The sequence below is a fragment of the Hypanus sabinus genome, chromosome 7 (assembly GCF_030144855.1).
Source record: "Hypanus sabinus isolate sHypSab1 chromosome 7, sHypSab1.hap1, whole genome shotgun sequence".
Lineage (NCBI taxonomy): Eukaryota > Metazoa > Chordata > Chondrichthyes > Myliobatiformes > Dasyatidae > Hypanus > Hypanus sabinus.
Window position 1 is genome coordinate 101,441,636 of NC_082712.1, and position 15,260 is coordinate 101,456,895.

At 45.6% G+C, this 15,260-nt stretch overlaps 1 protein-coding gene across 1 annotated transcript in view; it reads left to right on the forward strand.

The window, feature by feature from the left end:
- Nucleotides 1-15,260, forward strand: part of dnah2 (dynein, axonemal, heavy chain 2) — a 462,789-nt gene that overhangs the window by 415,038 nt on the left and 32,491 nt on the right. Inside the window, exons 72-77 of the mRNA XM_059975314.1 lie at nucleotides 405-538; nucleotides 3,443-3,587; nucleotides 4,397-4,596; nucleotides 9,702-9,828; nucleotides 10,879-11,065; nucleotides 12,728-12,876. Of these exons, the coding sequence (XP_059831297.1) occupies nucleotides 405-538; nucleotides 3,443-3,587; nucleotides 4,397-4,596; nucleotides 9,702-9,828; nucleotides 10,879-11,065; nucleotides 12,728-12,876 (942 nt within the window). The remainder of the gene's footprint in view (nucleotides 1-404; nucleotides 539-3,442; nucleotides 3,588-4,396; nucleotides 4,597-9,701; nucleotides 9,829-10,878; nucleotides 11,066-12,727; nucleotides 12,877-15,260) is intronic.

Here is a 15,260-nt window from a genome sequence, read left to right on the forward strand (position 1 = left end):
AATAAATAAAATATGCATAAATACCAGCCTGTATTTATAATGTAAACAGCATTGTAAAAAGTGTTTAGAAGTATTTCCAGGGCTGTACAGTGATGAGGGCAATAGAGGGGAGTGGAGGCTAACTAGAATAGTTGATCAGAGTAGCAATGTGAGGGAAGAAATTTTTAAGATGGCATGAAATTTTTGTTTTAATAGCCCTGTAACACTTTGCAAAAGAGAACTTTTGGAAAAGGTGGTCCATTGCCATGACAAATCAAGTAACTGTTTCTTGGAAAATTGGAAGTGGGATATTGGAGGATAGGCTTCTGGTTGGGTTGGTACTATACAGTGTGGGAGATCGGTGCCTGGAGATGAAAAGAGGGCCAACGTTTCTGATGGCCTTTCCTGCTTGTTGTCCACTGTAGGGCCTTGAGGCACAGTTATTGGGCATCGTGGTGAGGAAAGAGAGGCCAGAGTTGGAAGAGCAAAAGGACTCACTCGTCATCAACATTGCCGCCGGCAAGAAAAAGCTGAAAGAACTGGAAGATGAGATCCTGAGGTAAGGAGATTGACTCATGGCTGGGCAAAACCGGACCGGTCAGACCCGTGGCCACTACTGCACAGCAGCAGTAATTAGCCAGTGGTCACAGGACACTGATATTCCATTGAATTGTTGGATGAACAGATAACACTAAGTGTGAATCCACACTAAATGCTGGAGCAACTCAGCAGTCCTGATGAAGGGTCTCCGCCCAAAATATTTACTGTTATTCCCTTCTATAGATGCTGCCTGACCTGCTGAGTTCCTCTAGTGTTTTATGTGTGTTTGTCTGGATTTCCAGCATCGGCAGAATCCCGTTTTTGAGTCTAAGTCCCAGTGTGCAGTTTGGGAAATTTACTAAACATGGAATACAAACATTGGAAATACAAGTGAAGGAAGCCGTTCAGCCACTCCTATTTGCTGCACCATTCAATGGGGTATTAGCCAATCTTTCTTTACCACTACTTGCTATCTGTTCACTTAACACCCAAAAATCTATCAATTCATCTTGAATATTTTCAGTGACTGAACAGTCTCAAAAATTCACCAGCCATCAGATGAAGAAACATCCCTCAGCTCTGCTCTGTGTAACCAAACCGATACTTTGAGGCAGGTTCTGTTAGCACTGCAAATACTAGTGAAATACTAGCAAATAATTTTGGCCCTTTCAATATTACCATTTCTCATTCTTCTAAACGCAACAGAGAAAACTCTGTTTGATTTTTAACATACTGTACAGCACAGGACAGGCCTATCAGCCTGCGAAGGTTGTGCCGACCTTTTAACCTACTCCAAGATCAATCTAACTCTTCTCTCCCACGTAGCCCTCTATTTTACTTTCATCCTTGTGCTTATCTAATAATTTCTTAAATATTCCGTAAGAATTTATCTCTACCACCACCTTGGCAGTGTGTTCCATATAACCACCATTCTCTGTGTAAAAAAAACCTTACCTCTTACTCCCCCCTCCATACTTTCCTCCAATCACCTTAAAAACCCTCTTGTTTTATCCATTTCCATTGCGGGAAAAAAGTCTCTGGATCCCACTCTATCAATGTCCTTTTCTTTTCTAGACCTCTATCAAGTCTTCTGTCGGCCAGTGTAGGATTATTGGCAGGATTTTTAAGCAGTATGGAAGAACAAAGGGGTTCACATCCATAGATCCCTTAACTTAGCAGCACAAGTAGATAGGGTTGTTAAGAAGGCGTATGGTGCGTTGCCCTTCATTAGTCAGGGGATTGGATTCAAGAGTCATGAGGTAATGTTGCGACTCTATAAAACCCTGGCTAGACCGCATGTGGAATATCGTGTTCAGTTCTGGTCACCTCATTATAGGAAGGATGTGGAAGCTTTAGAGAGGGTGCAGAGGAGATTTACCAGGGTGCTGCCTGAATAGAGAGCATGTGTTATGAGAATAGGTTGAGCAAGCTAAGGCTTTTATCTTTGACTGAGGGGGATGAAAAGTGATTTGATAGAGGTGTATAGGATGATAAGAGTATAGAATGAATCATAGAACCATAGAACACTACAGCACAGTGCTGTCCCTTCAGCCCTCCATATTGTGCTGACCCATATAATCCTTAAAAAAAAAGTACTAAACCCACACTACCCCATAACCCTCCATTTTTCTTTCATCCATGTGCCTGTCCAAGAGGCTCTTAAATACCCCTAATGTTTTAGCCTCCACCACCATCCCTGGCAAGTCATTGCAGGCACTCACAACCCTCTGTGTAAAATACTTACCCCTGATGTCTCCCCTAAACTTCCCTCCCTTAATTTTGTACATATGCCCTCTGGTGTTTGCTATTGGTGCCCTGGGAAACAGGTACTGACTATCCACCCTATCTATGCCTTTCATAATCTTGTAGACCTCTATCAAGTCCCCTCTCATTCTTCTACGCTCCAAAGAGAAAAGTCCCAGCTCTGCTAACCTTGCTTCATATGACTTGTTCTCCAATCCAGGCAACATCCTGGTAAATCTCCTCTGCACCCTCTCCATAGCTTGCACATCCTTCCTATAATGAGGTGACCAGAATTGAACACAATACTCTAAGTGTGGTCTCACCAGATTTGTAGAGTTGCAACATGACCTCTCTACTCTTGAACTCAATCCCCCTGTTAATGAAGCCTAGCATCCCATAGGCCTTCTTAACTACCATATCAACCTGTGCAGCGACCTTGAGGGGTGTATGGATTTGAACTCCAAGGTCCCTTTGTTCATCCACACTCTTAAGTAACTGACCATTAATCCTGTTCTCAGTCTTCTGGTTTGTCCTTCCAAAATGCATCACCTCACACTTGTGGACAGTCATCACCTTTCTCCCAGGGCAGAAGTGGCTAGGACCAAAGTGTTTAGAGAAAAATAAGGGGGATGTCAGAGCTAGATTTTTTATAAAGAAAGCAGCGGTGGAGGTAGTGACATTTAAAAGACTCTTAGGCACATAGATGACAAAAAAAAATGGAGGGCTATGTGGAAGAGAAGGGTTAGATTGATCCTAGAGTAGATCAGAAGGTTGGCACTACACTGTGGGCCAAAGGGCTTGTACTGTGCTGTAGTGGTCTAAGTTCTATTTTCATCATTCCAAAGAGAAAAGCCCTTGTTTGCTTATTTATTTACTATTTTCTTTTTGTATTTGTACAGTGTGTCTTCGTTTGCACATTGATTGGTTGCCAGTCTTTGTGCGTAGTTTTCATTGATTCTATTGTACTTCTTTGTTCTTCTGTGAATGCCTGCAAGAAAGTGAACCTCTGGGTAGTATATGGTGACATATACCAACTTTGTTCCCGTATTAACTTTGAACTTACTTTGAAGAGGAGGTGGGGAAACCCTTGGGTTGGAGAGCCGGGAGTCAGGAATGTGCCCTGTATCTGGAGGTTCTGGATGGGACAAAACATTTAACCTGCTGCTCTGTGTCTTGCCAGGTTATTGAATGAGGCCACAGGATCATTACTGGATGATGTCCAATTGGTTAATACCTTGCAGACTTCAAAGGTCACTGCCACAGAAGTAGCAGAACAGATAGACAGCAGTGAGACCACTGAGGTGAAGATTGATGCTGCTCGAGAGGTTAGTGTAACTGAAATTGCCTCGCGAAGGGAAATGTTACCTCTGATCGGAGGTGTAATGGGATACTCCTGGCCGTTCATTGCAAAGAACATGGCTTAAACTATTACTGATATCAATCCTCAACAATAATGATCACTTAGGCGGAGAGAAAATCTGCATTAACTGGTAAATCCTTTTATGGGCTCAGTTTACAACTACATGATCAAACTACCTGTGTGTACACTCACTAGGTTTTCCTGACCTTTCCTGAGCAGTCAAAGAACAGAAAAGTTAATGGAGTTTACACTGTCCGGCTGGGCTTTGATTTATTATTCTTGATTTATTTAGAGATACCATGCCCTTCTGGCCCAACAAGTGCCGCCCAATTACACCCATGTGACCAATTAAGCTACTAGCCCGCCTGCGTGTCCTCGTAATGTGTCCGCTTTCAGTTGCTGTCATTGAGCCGACTCTGAGCAAGAAACAGTTCACAAAATAGTGGCTGCAAAGTACCCCATGACAAAATGGCAGCCTCTGTTCCTTCCACTGCATAGCAGGAACAAAGACATCTGGTTTGTCTGCTTCCCCTGCCCTTGCGCCATCTGCAGATTTTAGTTCTTTCTGGTCAACAAACCGAACTGTAAGGGTCAAAATGTTAATACTATGAGATCTATCCCCTGTACTTCAGAGCTAAGTCACTGAACTTCAGACGACAATAGGTGATTGTACAGCTGGGGAGGCTGAAGGCAAAGTTGTCAGAGTCTTCAGTATCTGAGAAGTCAGGGAAGGAAGATGTGACAGTGATCTCCCTGCCTGTTGTCCAATCCCAGGGTTATCGTCCGTGCGCTGAACGAGCTTCCATCCTCTTCTTTGTGCTGAATGACATGGGCAAGATCGACCCCATGTACCAGTTCTCACTGGATGCCTACATTGATCTCTTCAACCTGAGCATTGAGAAGAGCAAGCGCACTCCAAAGCTGCACGAACGAATCATCAACCTCAATGAATACCACACCTACGCTGTTTACAGGTGAGCAGCCACTCACAGTCCATCCGATGTGGCTCCTGGGACACTGCCACACACATGCTCTCTTCTCACCACAACCTCTCCCCTAAATCTGTTTCTTTTACAATACTTAAACAGATACTGGCTGAAAAAATTGATAGGTGTCTTGAGCAGCCCAGTATTGTGTGGTGGGCCTGCAGAACTACATTCAGTATGACAGTTAACCTTCCTCTTTCATGGCTTATTTCCTTTCTCCTCCATCTCTCACCATGTAGACTCCACATCCAAGAAAGACCACCAGTGCCTCTGGCATGCCCCCTTTGATCCTCACCAACTTTTATTGCTGCACCATCATCCAGATGCATCATGACTCAGTGCAGCAACTAATTTGCCCATGATTTCAAGAAACTGTAGAGAGTTGTGGACACAGCTCAACATGTCATAGAAACCCGCTTCTCCCCCTATCTACACTGCTCACTGCCTTGGTAAAGCTGCATAATCAAAGACCCCTCCCACCCTAGATATCTCTCTTCTCCCTTCTCCCATCGGGCAGAAGATACAAAAACCTGAAAGCACTTACCACCAGGCTCGAGGATAGCTTCTATCCCACTGTTAAACGATCCCCTAGTTTGATAAGATGGACTGTTGACTTTGTGTGCGTTCCACCATTCATAGCTGACTTATGTTCCCTCTCAACCCCATTTGCCTGCCTTCTCATAACCTATGATGCCCTGACTAATCAAGAACCTATCCACCTCCATGTGAAACAAATATATTCTGCAATCTGTTATTGTTTTCCCTTGCATTACCTCACTGCACTGATGTGAATAATCCATATGGATAGAATAAACTTTTTCATTGCACCAAAGCACATGACAATAATAAACCAATTTACCAACTGGTCACCGTGAGTCTGCAGCCTTTCTGCAGTTACTCCTGCCTTCTCAGCATCCAGTTCTTCTCCTTGCCTCTTCCTTTTTCCCTCTTTGATTCTGGATAGTCTCCAGTCTCTACACTTGGCTTTACTTGGCATTCACCTTCTTTCCTCTCACCCTCCCACTCTCCACTTTCCACAGGCATCTCTCTCTACATCACCCCCTTCCCCACCAATATCCCTCTTAGCACTTACCTCTGCAAGCAGGACAAATGCAGATCTGCCTTAACCCTCATGCCTCATTGCCACCCAAGGCCCCAAACAGTGATTCCAGGAGAGATCTATGAGTCTGTCGGGGTTGTCTACTGTATTCGATGTTCCTGATGCAACCTTCTCTACATCAGAGAGAGAATGGGGTGGCTGCTTCATCAAGCACGTTCAGTCTGTCCGCCACAGCAGGCAAGATTCCCATTTCCATTCCAACATGTCGGTCCATGGTTTCCTCTACTGTCACAACGAGGCTACTCTCAGGTTGGAGGAACAACAACTCATATTCATTCTGGGTAGCCTCCATTGTGAGGGCCTGAACATTGATTTCTCTAACTTCGGTAATCACCCCTCCGCCACCCGTTCATCTTCCCCTTCCTCCCAGGTCAGGTCATAGTGGATGAGCATCTGGGGGACAGTGACCACCGCTCCCTGAACTTTAGCATTATCATGGAAAAGGATAGAATCAGAGAGGACAGGAAAATTTTTAATTGGGGAAGGGCAAATTATGAGACTATAAGGCTAGAACTTGCAGGTCTGAATTGGGATGATGTTTTTGCAGGGAAATGTACTGTGGATATGTGGTCGATGTTTAGGGATCTCTTGCAGGATGTTAGGGATAAATTTGTCCCGGTGAAGAAGATAAAGAATGGTAGGGTGAAGGAACCATGGGTGGCAAGTGAGGTGGAGAATCTAGTCAGGTGGAAGAAGGCAGCATATGTGAGGTTTAGGAAGCAAGGATCAGATGTGTCTATTGAGGAATATAGGGTAGCAAGAAAGGAGCTTAAGAAGGGGCTGAGGAAAGCAAGAAGGGGGCATGAGAAGGCCTTGGTGAGCAGGGTAAAGGAAAACCCCAAGGCATTCTTCAATTATGTGAAGAACAAAAGGTTGACAGGAGTGAAGATAGGACCGATTAGAGATAAAGGTGGGAAGATGTACCTGGAAGCTGTGGAAGTGAGCAAGGTTCTCAATGAATACTTCTCTTCGGTATTCACCAATGAGAAGGGACTTGATGATGGTGAGGGCAATATGAGTGAGGTTGATGTTCTGGAGCATGTTGATATTAAGGGAGAAGAGGTGTTGGAGTTGTTAAGATACATCAGGACAGATAAGTCCCTGGGGCCTGACAGAATATTCCCCAGGCTGCTCCAGGAGGCGAGGGAATAGATTGCTGAGCCTCTGGCTAGGATCTTTATGTCCTCATTGTCCATGGGAATGATACCGGAGGATTGGAGGGAGGCGAATGTTGTCACCTTGTTCAAAAAAGGTAGTAGCGATAGTCCGGGTAATTATAGACCAGTGAGCCTTACGTCTGTGGTGGGAAAGCTGTCGGAAGAGATTCTTAGAGATAGAATCTATGGGCATTTAGAGAATCATGGTCTGATCAGAGACAGTCAGCGTGGCTTTGTGAAGGGCAGATTATGTCTTACAAGCCTGATAGAGTTCTTTGAGGAGGTGACCAGGCATATAGATGAGGGTAGTGCGGTGGATGTGATCTATATGGATTTTAGTAAGGCATTTGACAAGGTTCCACTCGGTAGGCTTATTCAGAAAGTCAGAAGGCATGGGATCCAGGGAAGTTTGGCCAGGTGGATTCAGAATTGGCTTGCCTGCAGAAGGCAGAGGGTTGTGGTGGAGGGAGAACATTCAGATTGGAGGGTTGTGACTAGTGGTGTCCCACAAGGATCAGTTCTGGGACTTCAACTTTTTGTGATTTTTATTAACGACCTAGATGTGGGGGTAGAAGGCTGGGTTGGCAAGTTTGCAGATGACACAAAGGTTGGTGGTGTTGTGGATAGTGTTGAGGATTGTCGAAGATTGCAGAGAGACATTGATAGGATGCAGAAGTGGGCTGAGAAGTGGCAGATGGAGTTCAACCCGGAGAAGTGTGAGGTGGCACACTTTGGAAGGACAAACTCCAAGGCAGAGTACAAAGTAAATGGCAGGATACTTGGGAGTGTGGAGGAGCAGAGGGATCTGGGGTACATGTCCACAGATCCCTTAAAGTTGCCTCACAGGTAGAGAGGGTTGTTAAGAAAGCTTATGGAGTGTTAGTTTTCATAAGCTGAGGGAAAGAGTTTAAGAGTCGTAGAGTAATGATGCAGCTCTATAAAACTCTGGTTAGGCCACACTTGGAGTACTGTGTCCAGTTCTGGTCGCCTCACTATATGAAGGATGTGGAAGCATTGGAAAGGGTACAGAGGAGATTTACCAGGATGCTGCCTGGTTTAGAGAGTATGGGTTATGATCAGAGATTAAGGGAGCTAGGGCTTTATTCTTTGAAGAGAAGGAGGATGAGAGGAGACATGATAGAGGTATACAAGATATTAAGAGGAATAGACAGAGTGGACAGCCAGCACCTCTTCCCCAGGGCACCACTGCTCAGTACAAGAGGACATGGCTTTAAGGTAAGGAGTGGAAAATTCAAGGGGGATATTAGAGGAAGGTTTTTCACTCAGTGATTGGTGCGTGGAATGCACTGCCTGAGTCACTGGTGGGGGCAGATACACTAGTGAAATTTAAGAGACTACTAGACAGGTATATGGAGGAATATAAGATGGGGGGGTTATATGGGAGTCAGGGTTTAGGGTCTGCACAACATTGTGGGTCAAAGAGCCTGTACTGTGCTGTATTGTTCTATGTTCTCCAACTTGCCTTCCCCCTCACCTGGTCTTACCTCTCATTTTGTCATGGTCTGAATCGGTTCCCCTTTAAATTTAGTTAGGTTGCGATCTGGACCATTGATGCCTTGTTCCCTTTTAATTCCATTTCACACATCCCTTGAGTTTGGCAATCAAGGTAGTCTACCCTCGACCCGAACTGGCAGTTTATAAGCCGGCTTGGCTTTAGCCGTTCGGGGCGAGAGTGTTAAAGAAGCCTTTGCAAGTCGCTGCTGCCACGACAAGCCAGACTGATCCAGCCCGCATCAGAGAACCAGCAATTCGCCTTCCGTCGCCAAAGTGGGTCCGGGCAAGGTCAATCTACCAGGGGTGAGTTGAAGGGGGAGTCCTGACTCGACATTTATGCCCCTTGTCTGTGTCTACCCCTCGAAGAAGAGTCCTGGCTCGGTGCCCGAGTGGAAGGCGGAATCCTGACTCGATGTTCCTGCCCGTTGTCCATGACTATCCCTCGAAGAGTCCTGGCTCAGTGCCCGAGTGGAAGGCAGAGTCCTGACTCGATGTTCCTGCCCGTTGTCCGTGTCTATCCCTCGAAGAGTCCTGGCTCGGTGCCCGAGTGGAAGGCGGAGTCCTGACTCGATGTTCCTGCCCGTTGTCCGTGTCTATCCCTCGAAGAGTCCTGGCTCGGTGCCTGATCTGAAGGAGGAGTCCTGGTTCAAGATTCCTTGTCCTGTGTTTTGGTGTCCACGTTTCTGGCTGCAATGATCCATGGTATCCAGGGGTCTGGCAGCGGTGAATCAAGGTCCCAGGGTCCAAGTCTAAGGTCTGCAGCTGTCCATGCTCCCCCCCTGTCCAAGTCCAAGGTCCATGGCAATCCAAGTCCCTAGTCCCTTAGTCCGAGGATCATGTTCCTCTTTGTCCTCGATTTCCCGATCTTCTGTGTAGTGAGTAATAAACGCTATTTTATTGTATCTAAGAAAGACGTGTTTGTCTCCTGCTTGTGGGTCGTCTCCCAGCACCCTTGTCCTCACCTCGTCACACATTTGCCACTAATGTACTCCTTCTCCTTCCCTCACCTTCTTATTCTGGCTTCTTTTCTCTTCCTTTCCAGTCCCGATGACTGTTTATTCATTTCCATAGATGCTGCCAGACCTGCTGAGTTCTCATTTTCAATCTTTTTTATTGATTTCCAAATAAAGAATATACAAGCATTGTATGTGTTCAGCTTCCTTTCCCTAAAACTCTCAAAGCCTGACAGGTCTGACCTAAACCTAAACGCCATCCGCCACCTCCTCTGGGGGTCACCAGCTTAGTGCGAGCTGCTTCTGCCTGTGGCTGAGTGCTGTGCCAACTCTGCCTTTCCGTCTTAGGTACACGTGCCGTGGGCTCTTTGAGAGGCACAAGCTGCTCTTCAGTTTCCAGGTCTGCATCAAGATCCTGGAGGCAGCCGGAAAGCTCAACATGGACGAGTACAACTTCTTCTTGCGTGGGGGTGTGGTGAGTGCATCCAGTGGGAATGGTGGCGCGCAACTTAAAACTGTGGGGTTTAGTCATTGAATCTATCATAAAGGGGATCTGTGAATCTCTATAAGCCTGTTAGGGATGTTGAAGGCCAAAGGTTTGTGATTGCACAAGTCTGCTGGCGGCCAAAGAGATTGCCTATTAGAGGACTGTATGTGCGTGGGTGAGTGTGCAGGAATGGGGTTTGTTTTTGCTGTTGTTGCTTTGTCGTTTGTGTGTGTTATTCTGCCACGCATGGTGGGCATGCTATGTCAGTGCCAGGAAGTGGAGTGACACTAGCAAGCTACCCCACCCCAGCACATCCCTTAGGTGCATTGCTTGTCGACACATTCCACTGTATGTTTCGATGTGCCTGTGATAAATAAATCTGAACGTGTAGATACGGAGAGGAAATGTTTGTGAATCTAGAGGGACATATAACCAGGCTGCACTTATTCCCCCTGGCAGTATCTCCCTAACCCCTGACCACCACAACCAAGGATGAGGGCAGCATGAGCCCCACCCATTTCCAGACACACATCTCCATTGCTGGATATGTTCTCACCCCTCTCTCCCCTGTTGTGGCCATACTTTCAACAGAAGCATCTGCCCATTGCTGCACCTTGCACATCTCCTCTGAAAACACGTGGCCACGCTTCTGGCACTAACATAGCATGCCCACAACTTACTAGCCTGAACCAGAATGTCTTTACAATGTGAGAGGAGACTGAAGCACCCAGAGGAAACACACATGGTCACAGGGATAACATACAAACTCCTTACACACAACTGAACTCCAATTCTACAGTCCATGTGGTAATGCATTACTCTAAACACTATACTACTGTGTTGCCCACTCTGATGGAGAGAGGTGGAGACTGGGGTGAGTAAAATCTGCCATGAATTATTCAGCTTTGTTAGTGTTCCATCCAGGAGCAGAGATGAGCCTCCATAGAAGAGCCTCCTTGGATATGGAAGGGGAGACGATGGTGGACAGTTTGTGATGAGTTGGAAAGTCCCTGCTCCAGTGCACTTTTCCCCTTGTAGGTGCTGGACAGAGAGGAGCAGATGGACAACCCGTGCCCTGGGTGGCTCGCAGATACCAATTGGGACAACATCACAGAACTCGATAAGCTGACCAACTTCCATGGAATTATGAACTCGTTTGAACAGTATCCCAAGGACTGGAATGCTTGGTACACCAGCTCGGTGCCAGAAACTGCACTACTGCCAGGTGAGTGCGTTCAGACAGGTGGTGTGACCCGCAGTTTACTAGGGGTTTCCATGAGTCACACAGAAAAAGACTCTCTCTGTTCTGAATACACCTCTCGTTATTTATAAACCCCTGTTGGATTGTACCCAAGCCAGAGAAAACAATCCAAATTTTGGAATTGGAATTGGTGAATTATTGTTTCATGTACCGAGGTACAGTGAAAAGTGTTTCCGGATAAGTTCATCAGATCACATTGATGCATTGAGGTAGAACAAGGTAAAACATTGACAGAATGCAGAATAAAGTGTAACAGCTGCAGAGAAAGTGCAGTAAACAGTAAGGTATCCAACCTCTCCTTATAGCTAACATTCTCTAATCCAGGCAACATCCTGCTGAACCTTCTGCAATTTCCTCACCATTGCCACTGGCTTCAAAGAACATAACAGTATAGCATTGTGCAGGCCATTCAATCCACTATGTTGTGCTGACTTTTATCCTACTCTGATATCAGTCTAACTCTTCCTTCCCACATTTCCACGTCATCCTGAAGTTAATTCATCGTTACAGTCAGTTAGTTCTCCTTTGCACTCATACACTGACGAATGACAATCATCAGTCTTAAATCTCCATCTTGATCCCCATCATCCAGGCCAGACTCTCTTCTCGCTGCTGCCATCAGGCAGGAAGTACTGGATCCTTGTGTCACACCACCGATTCAGGAACAGTTAATATCCTACAACCATCAGACTCCTGTACTGGCATAGCTAAGTTCACTCAGCAAAACACTAAACGTGTTCCACGACCTACCGACTCACGGTCAAGGACTGTACAATTTATGTTCTCAGCATTATTTATTTATTAAAGGTTTAAAGGTTCATTTATAATCGAAGTATACAACTCTGAAATTATTCTTTTCCGCGTCGCCATGAGACCAAAAAAGAAAAGAAAGGAAAGGCAGCAGCACGATCATCAAGCCCCAAATCCCCCCTCCCCATACAAAAAAGTGAGCATAACGGTACAGGTACATCAACTCCCAAATCCCTCCTCTTACACACAAAAACAAATAAAACAGAACAGGCACATCAACCACCAAATCTCCCCCCTTCCCCCACACACATAAAAAAGTGAATAAATCGAAACAGGCACATCAACTTCCAAATCCCCCCACAAAAAAATCAGAAAGATTGGGGGGGAAACCCAGAATACAAAAAAAAAACTGAAAGACCAAAAAAAAGTCTATAGTCCTAGTCCACATCCAAAATGCAGAAAACCTGGGCAACTCTGTCCAGGCACAATGGCAGGTTCTTCCCTCTCCACCAGCATAGAAGAGCAATCCTTAGCGATCAAGAATTATCAACCAGCTGATCGTATTATTGTTTGTTTCTGTATTTACAGAGTTTATCATTATTTGTACACTGTCAGTCTTTGTGTGTAGTTTTTCATTAATTCTATATTTTTTGTTCAGTGAATGCCTGCAAGAAAATGCATTTCAGGATAGTACATGGTGACATACACATACTTTGATAATTACTTTGAACTTTGATCTTCCTTTCCAGTCCTGATGAAGAGTCTCAGCCTGAGATGTTGTCTGTTCACTCGTCTCAATAGATGTGCCTGATCTGAGTTCTTTCAGCATTTTGTGTTTGTTGCTTTGTGTGCCTGATGCTTCTGTTCCCTCACCAGTGGAATGGGAGAATACCTGCAACGAGCTTCAGCGGATGCTGATCGTGCGCTCCCTGCGGCAGGACCGTGTCGCCTTATGCGTGACGTCCTTCATCATCAACAACCTTGGCTCCAAGTTTGTGGAACCCCCGGTGCTAGACATGCATTCGGTCAGTGTGAAACAGGGCAGCGGACGGGCCTTCACTGAACACCCGGCACCACCCAATCCTAAACCACTGTTCCTCTTCTTATTGGTCAAAATGATGCATGTCAGAAGGTCAAACTTGAAGACAGAATATAGGCTTAATGTTAGGACTTTTAGCAGTGATGAAGAACAGAAGGATCTTGGGATCCACATCCATAGATCCCTTAAAGTTGCCACCCAAGTTGATAGCGATATGGTGTGTTAGCCTTTATTAATTGGGGGATTGAGTTCAAGGGCTGTGAAGAAATGTTACAGCTCTATATAACCCTGGTTAAAACATGTTTGGAGAATTGTGTTCAGTTCCGGTCACTTCATTACGTATCTGTTAAGTGTTTGTTTTTATTCTCTCTCTTACTGTACCATTTAACTGGCTGTGCTGTGTGCTTTGTGCTGGATGTTGGAGAACTGGGAGACCCAGAGTCTCCCAGGGAGCTACATCTGTGTGAAATAAATCTGGAAGACCGTGTTAGGGATCTGGAGCAGCAGCTGGATGACCTTTGGCTTGTATGGGAGAGCAAGGAGATCATCAATCAGTTACAGGGAAGTGGTCATCCCGAAGTTGCAGGGGACGAGTAGCTGGGTGACTGTCAGGAGAAATGGAAACAGGCAGTTAGAGCAGAGCACCCCTGTGGCCATTCCCCTCAAAAGCAAGTACCTGTATACCGCTTTGGATACTTTTGTGGGGAATGACCTCCTGGGAGAATGTCATGGCAACCGGGTACAGGCACTGACCATGGGTCCGTGATGCAGAAGGGAAAGAAGGGAGCAGCAGTGAGAGGGGACTCGATACAGTAGTGAGGGGAACAGACAGGAGGTTCTCTGGATGCGAACGGGACACCAGGATGGTACGTTACCTCCCAGGTGCCAGGGTCAGGGACGTTTCTGATCACGTCCACAACATTTTGGAGAGGGAGGGGGAGCAGCCAGATGTCTCGGTACATATTGGTACCAATGACATGGGAAGAAAAGCAAAGAGGTCCTGAGGAGAGAATTTAGAGAGCTAGGCAGAAAGCTGAGAAGCAGGACCTCCAGAGTAGTAATTTCTGGATTGCTGCCTGTGTCACAGGCCAGCGTAGAAACAGAATGATTTGGCAGATAAATGCGTGGCTGAGATCACTGAAACATAGAAAAGCTCGATACAGGCCCTTCGGCCCACAAAGTTGTGCAGAATATGTACCTACCTCAGAAATTACTAGGCTTACCCATAGATGCTGGTGCATGGGACTGGGCTTCAGGTTCTTGGATCATTGGGATCTTTTCTGGGGGAGGCAAGACCTCTTCAAAGTGATGGGTTGCACCTGAACCTGAGGGGGACCAATATTCTCGCAGGCAGGTTTGTTAGAGCTTTTGGGGAGAGTTTAAGTTAATTTGGCAGGGGAGTGGGAACTAGAATGAAGGAACTCGGGATAGGATGTATGGTTGAAAAAAAGTAAAGATAGTGTGGAGTCAGACTGTCAGGAAGGGCAGGCAGGTGATGGGACATAGTTGCAGCCAACAGGCTGAGTATCAAAACATTAGGGATGCAGAATCAGAAAGAACAGCAAATACGGTACTCAAGCTGTTGCATCTAAATGCGCATAATATAAGAAATAAGGCGGATGATCTTGTTGCACTATTACAGATGGCCAGGTATGATGTTGTGTCCACCACTGAATCACAGCTGAAGGATGATTGTAGTTGGGAACAGAAGGTTACACATTGTATCGGAGAGATAGGAAAGTAGGCAGAGGAGGTGGTGTGGCTGGTAAAGAATAGCATCAAATCAGTAAAAAGATGTGACATTGGATCAGAAGACGTTGAATTCTTGTGGGTTGAGTTAAGAAACTGCAAGGGTAAAAGAACCCTGATGGCAGTTGTATACTGGCCACCCAACAATGGCTGGGAGGTGGAGCACAGATTACAACAGGAAATAGAAAAGGAGAGTCTTTTTAGAAATAGAAAATAGAAAAGGAAATAGAAATAGAAAATGTTATGGAAGCTATGGGAGATTTCAACATGCAGGTCGATTGGGAAAATCAGGTTGGTAATGGATCTCGAGAATGAGTTTGACCAGCTTAAGAGATGGCTTTTTAGGGCAGTTTGTCACTGAGCCTACTAGGAGATCGGCTATACTGGATTGGTGTTATGTAATGAACCAGAGGTGATTAGGGAGCTTAAGGTAAAAGAACCCTTAGGAACCAGTGATCACAGTATGATTGAGTTCAACTTGAAATTTGATAGAAAGAAAGTCTAATGTAGCAGTATTTCAGTGGAGTAAGGGAAATTACAGTGGTGTGAGAGAGGAGCTGGCCAAAGTAAATTGGAAGGAGATGCTGACAGGGATGTCAGCAGAACAGTAATGGTGTGCAT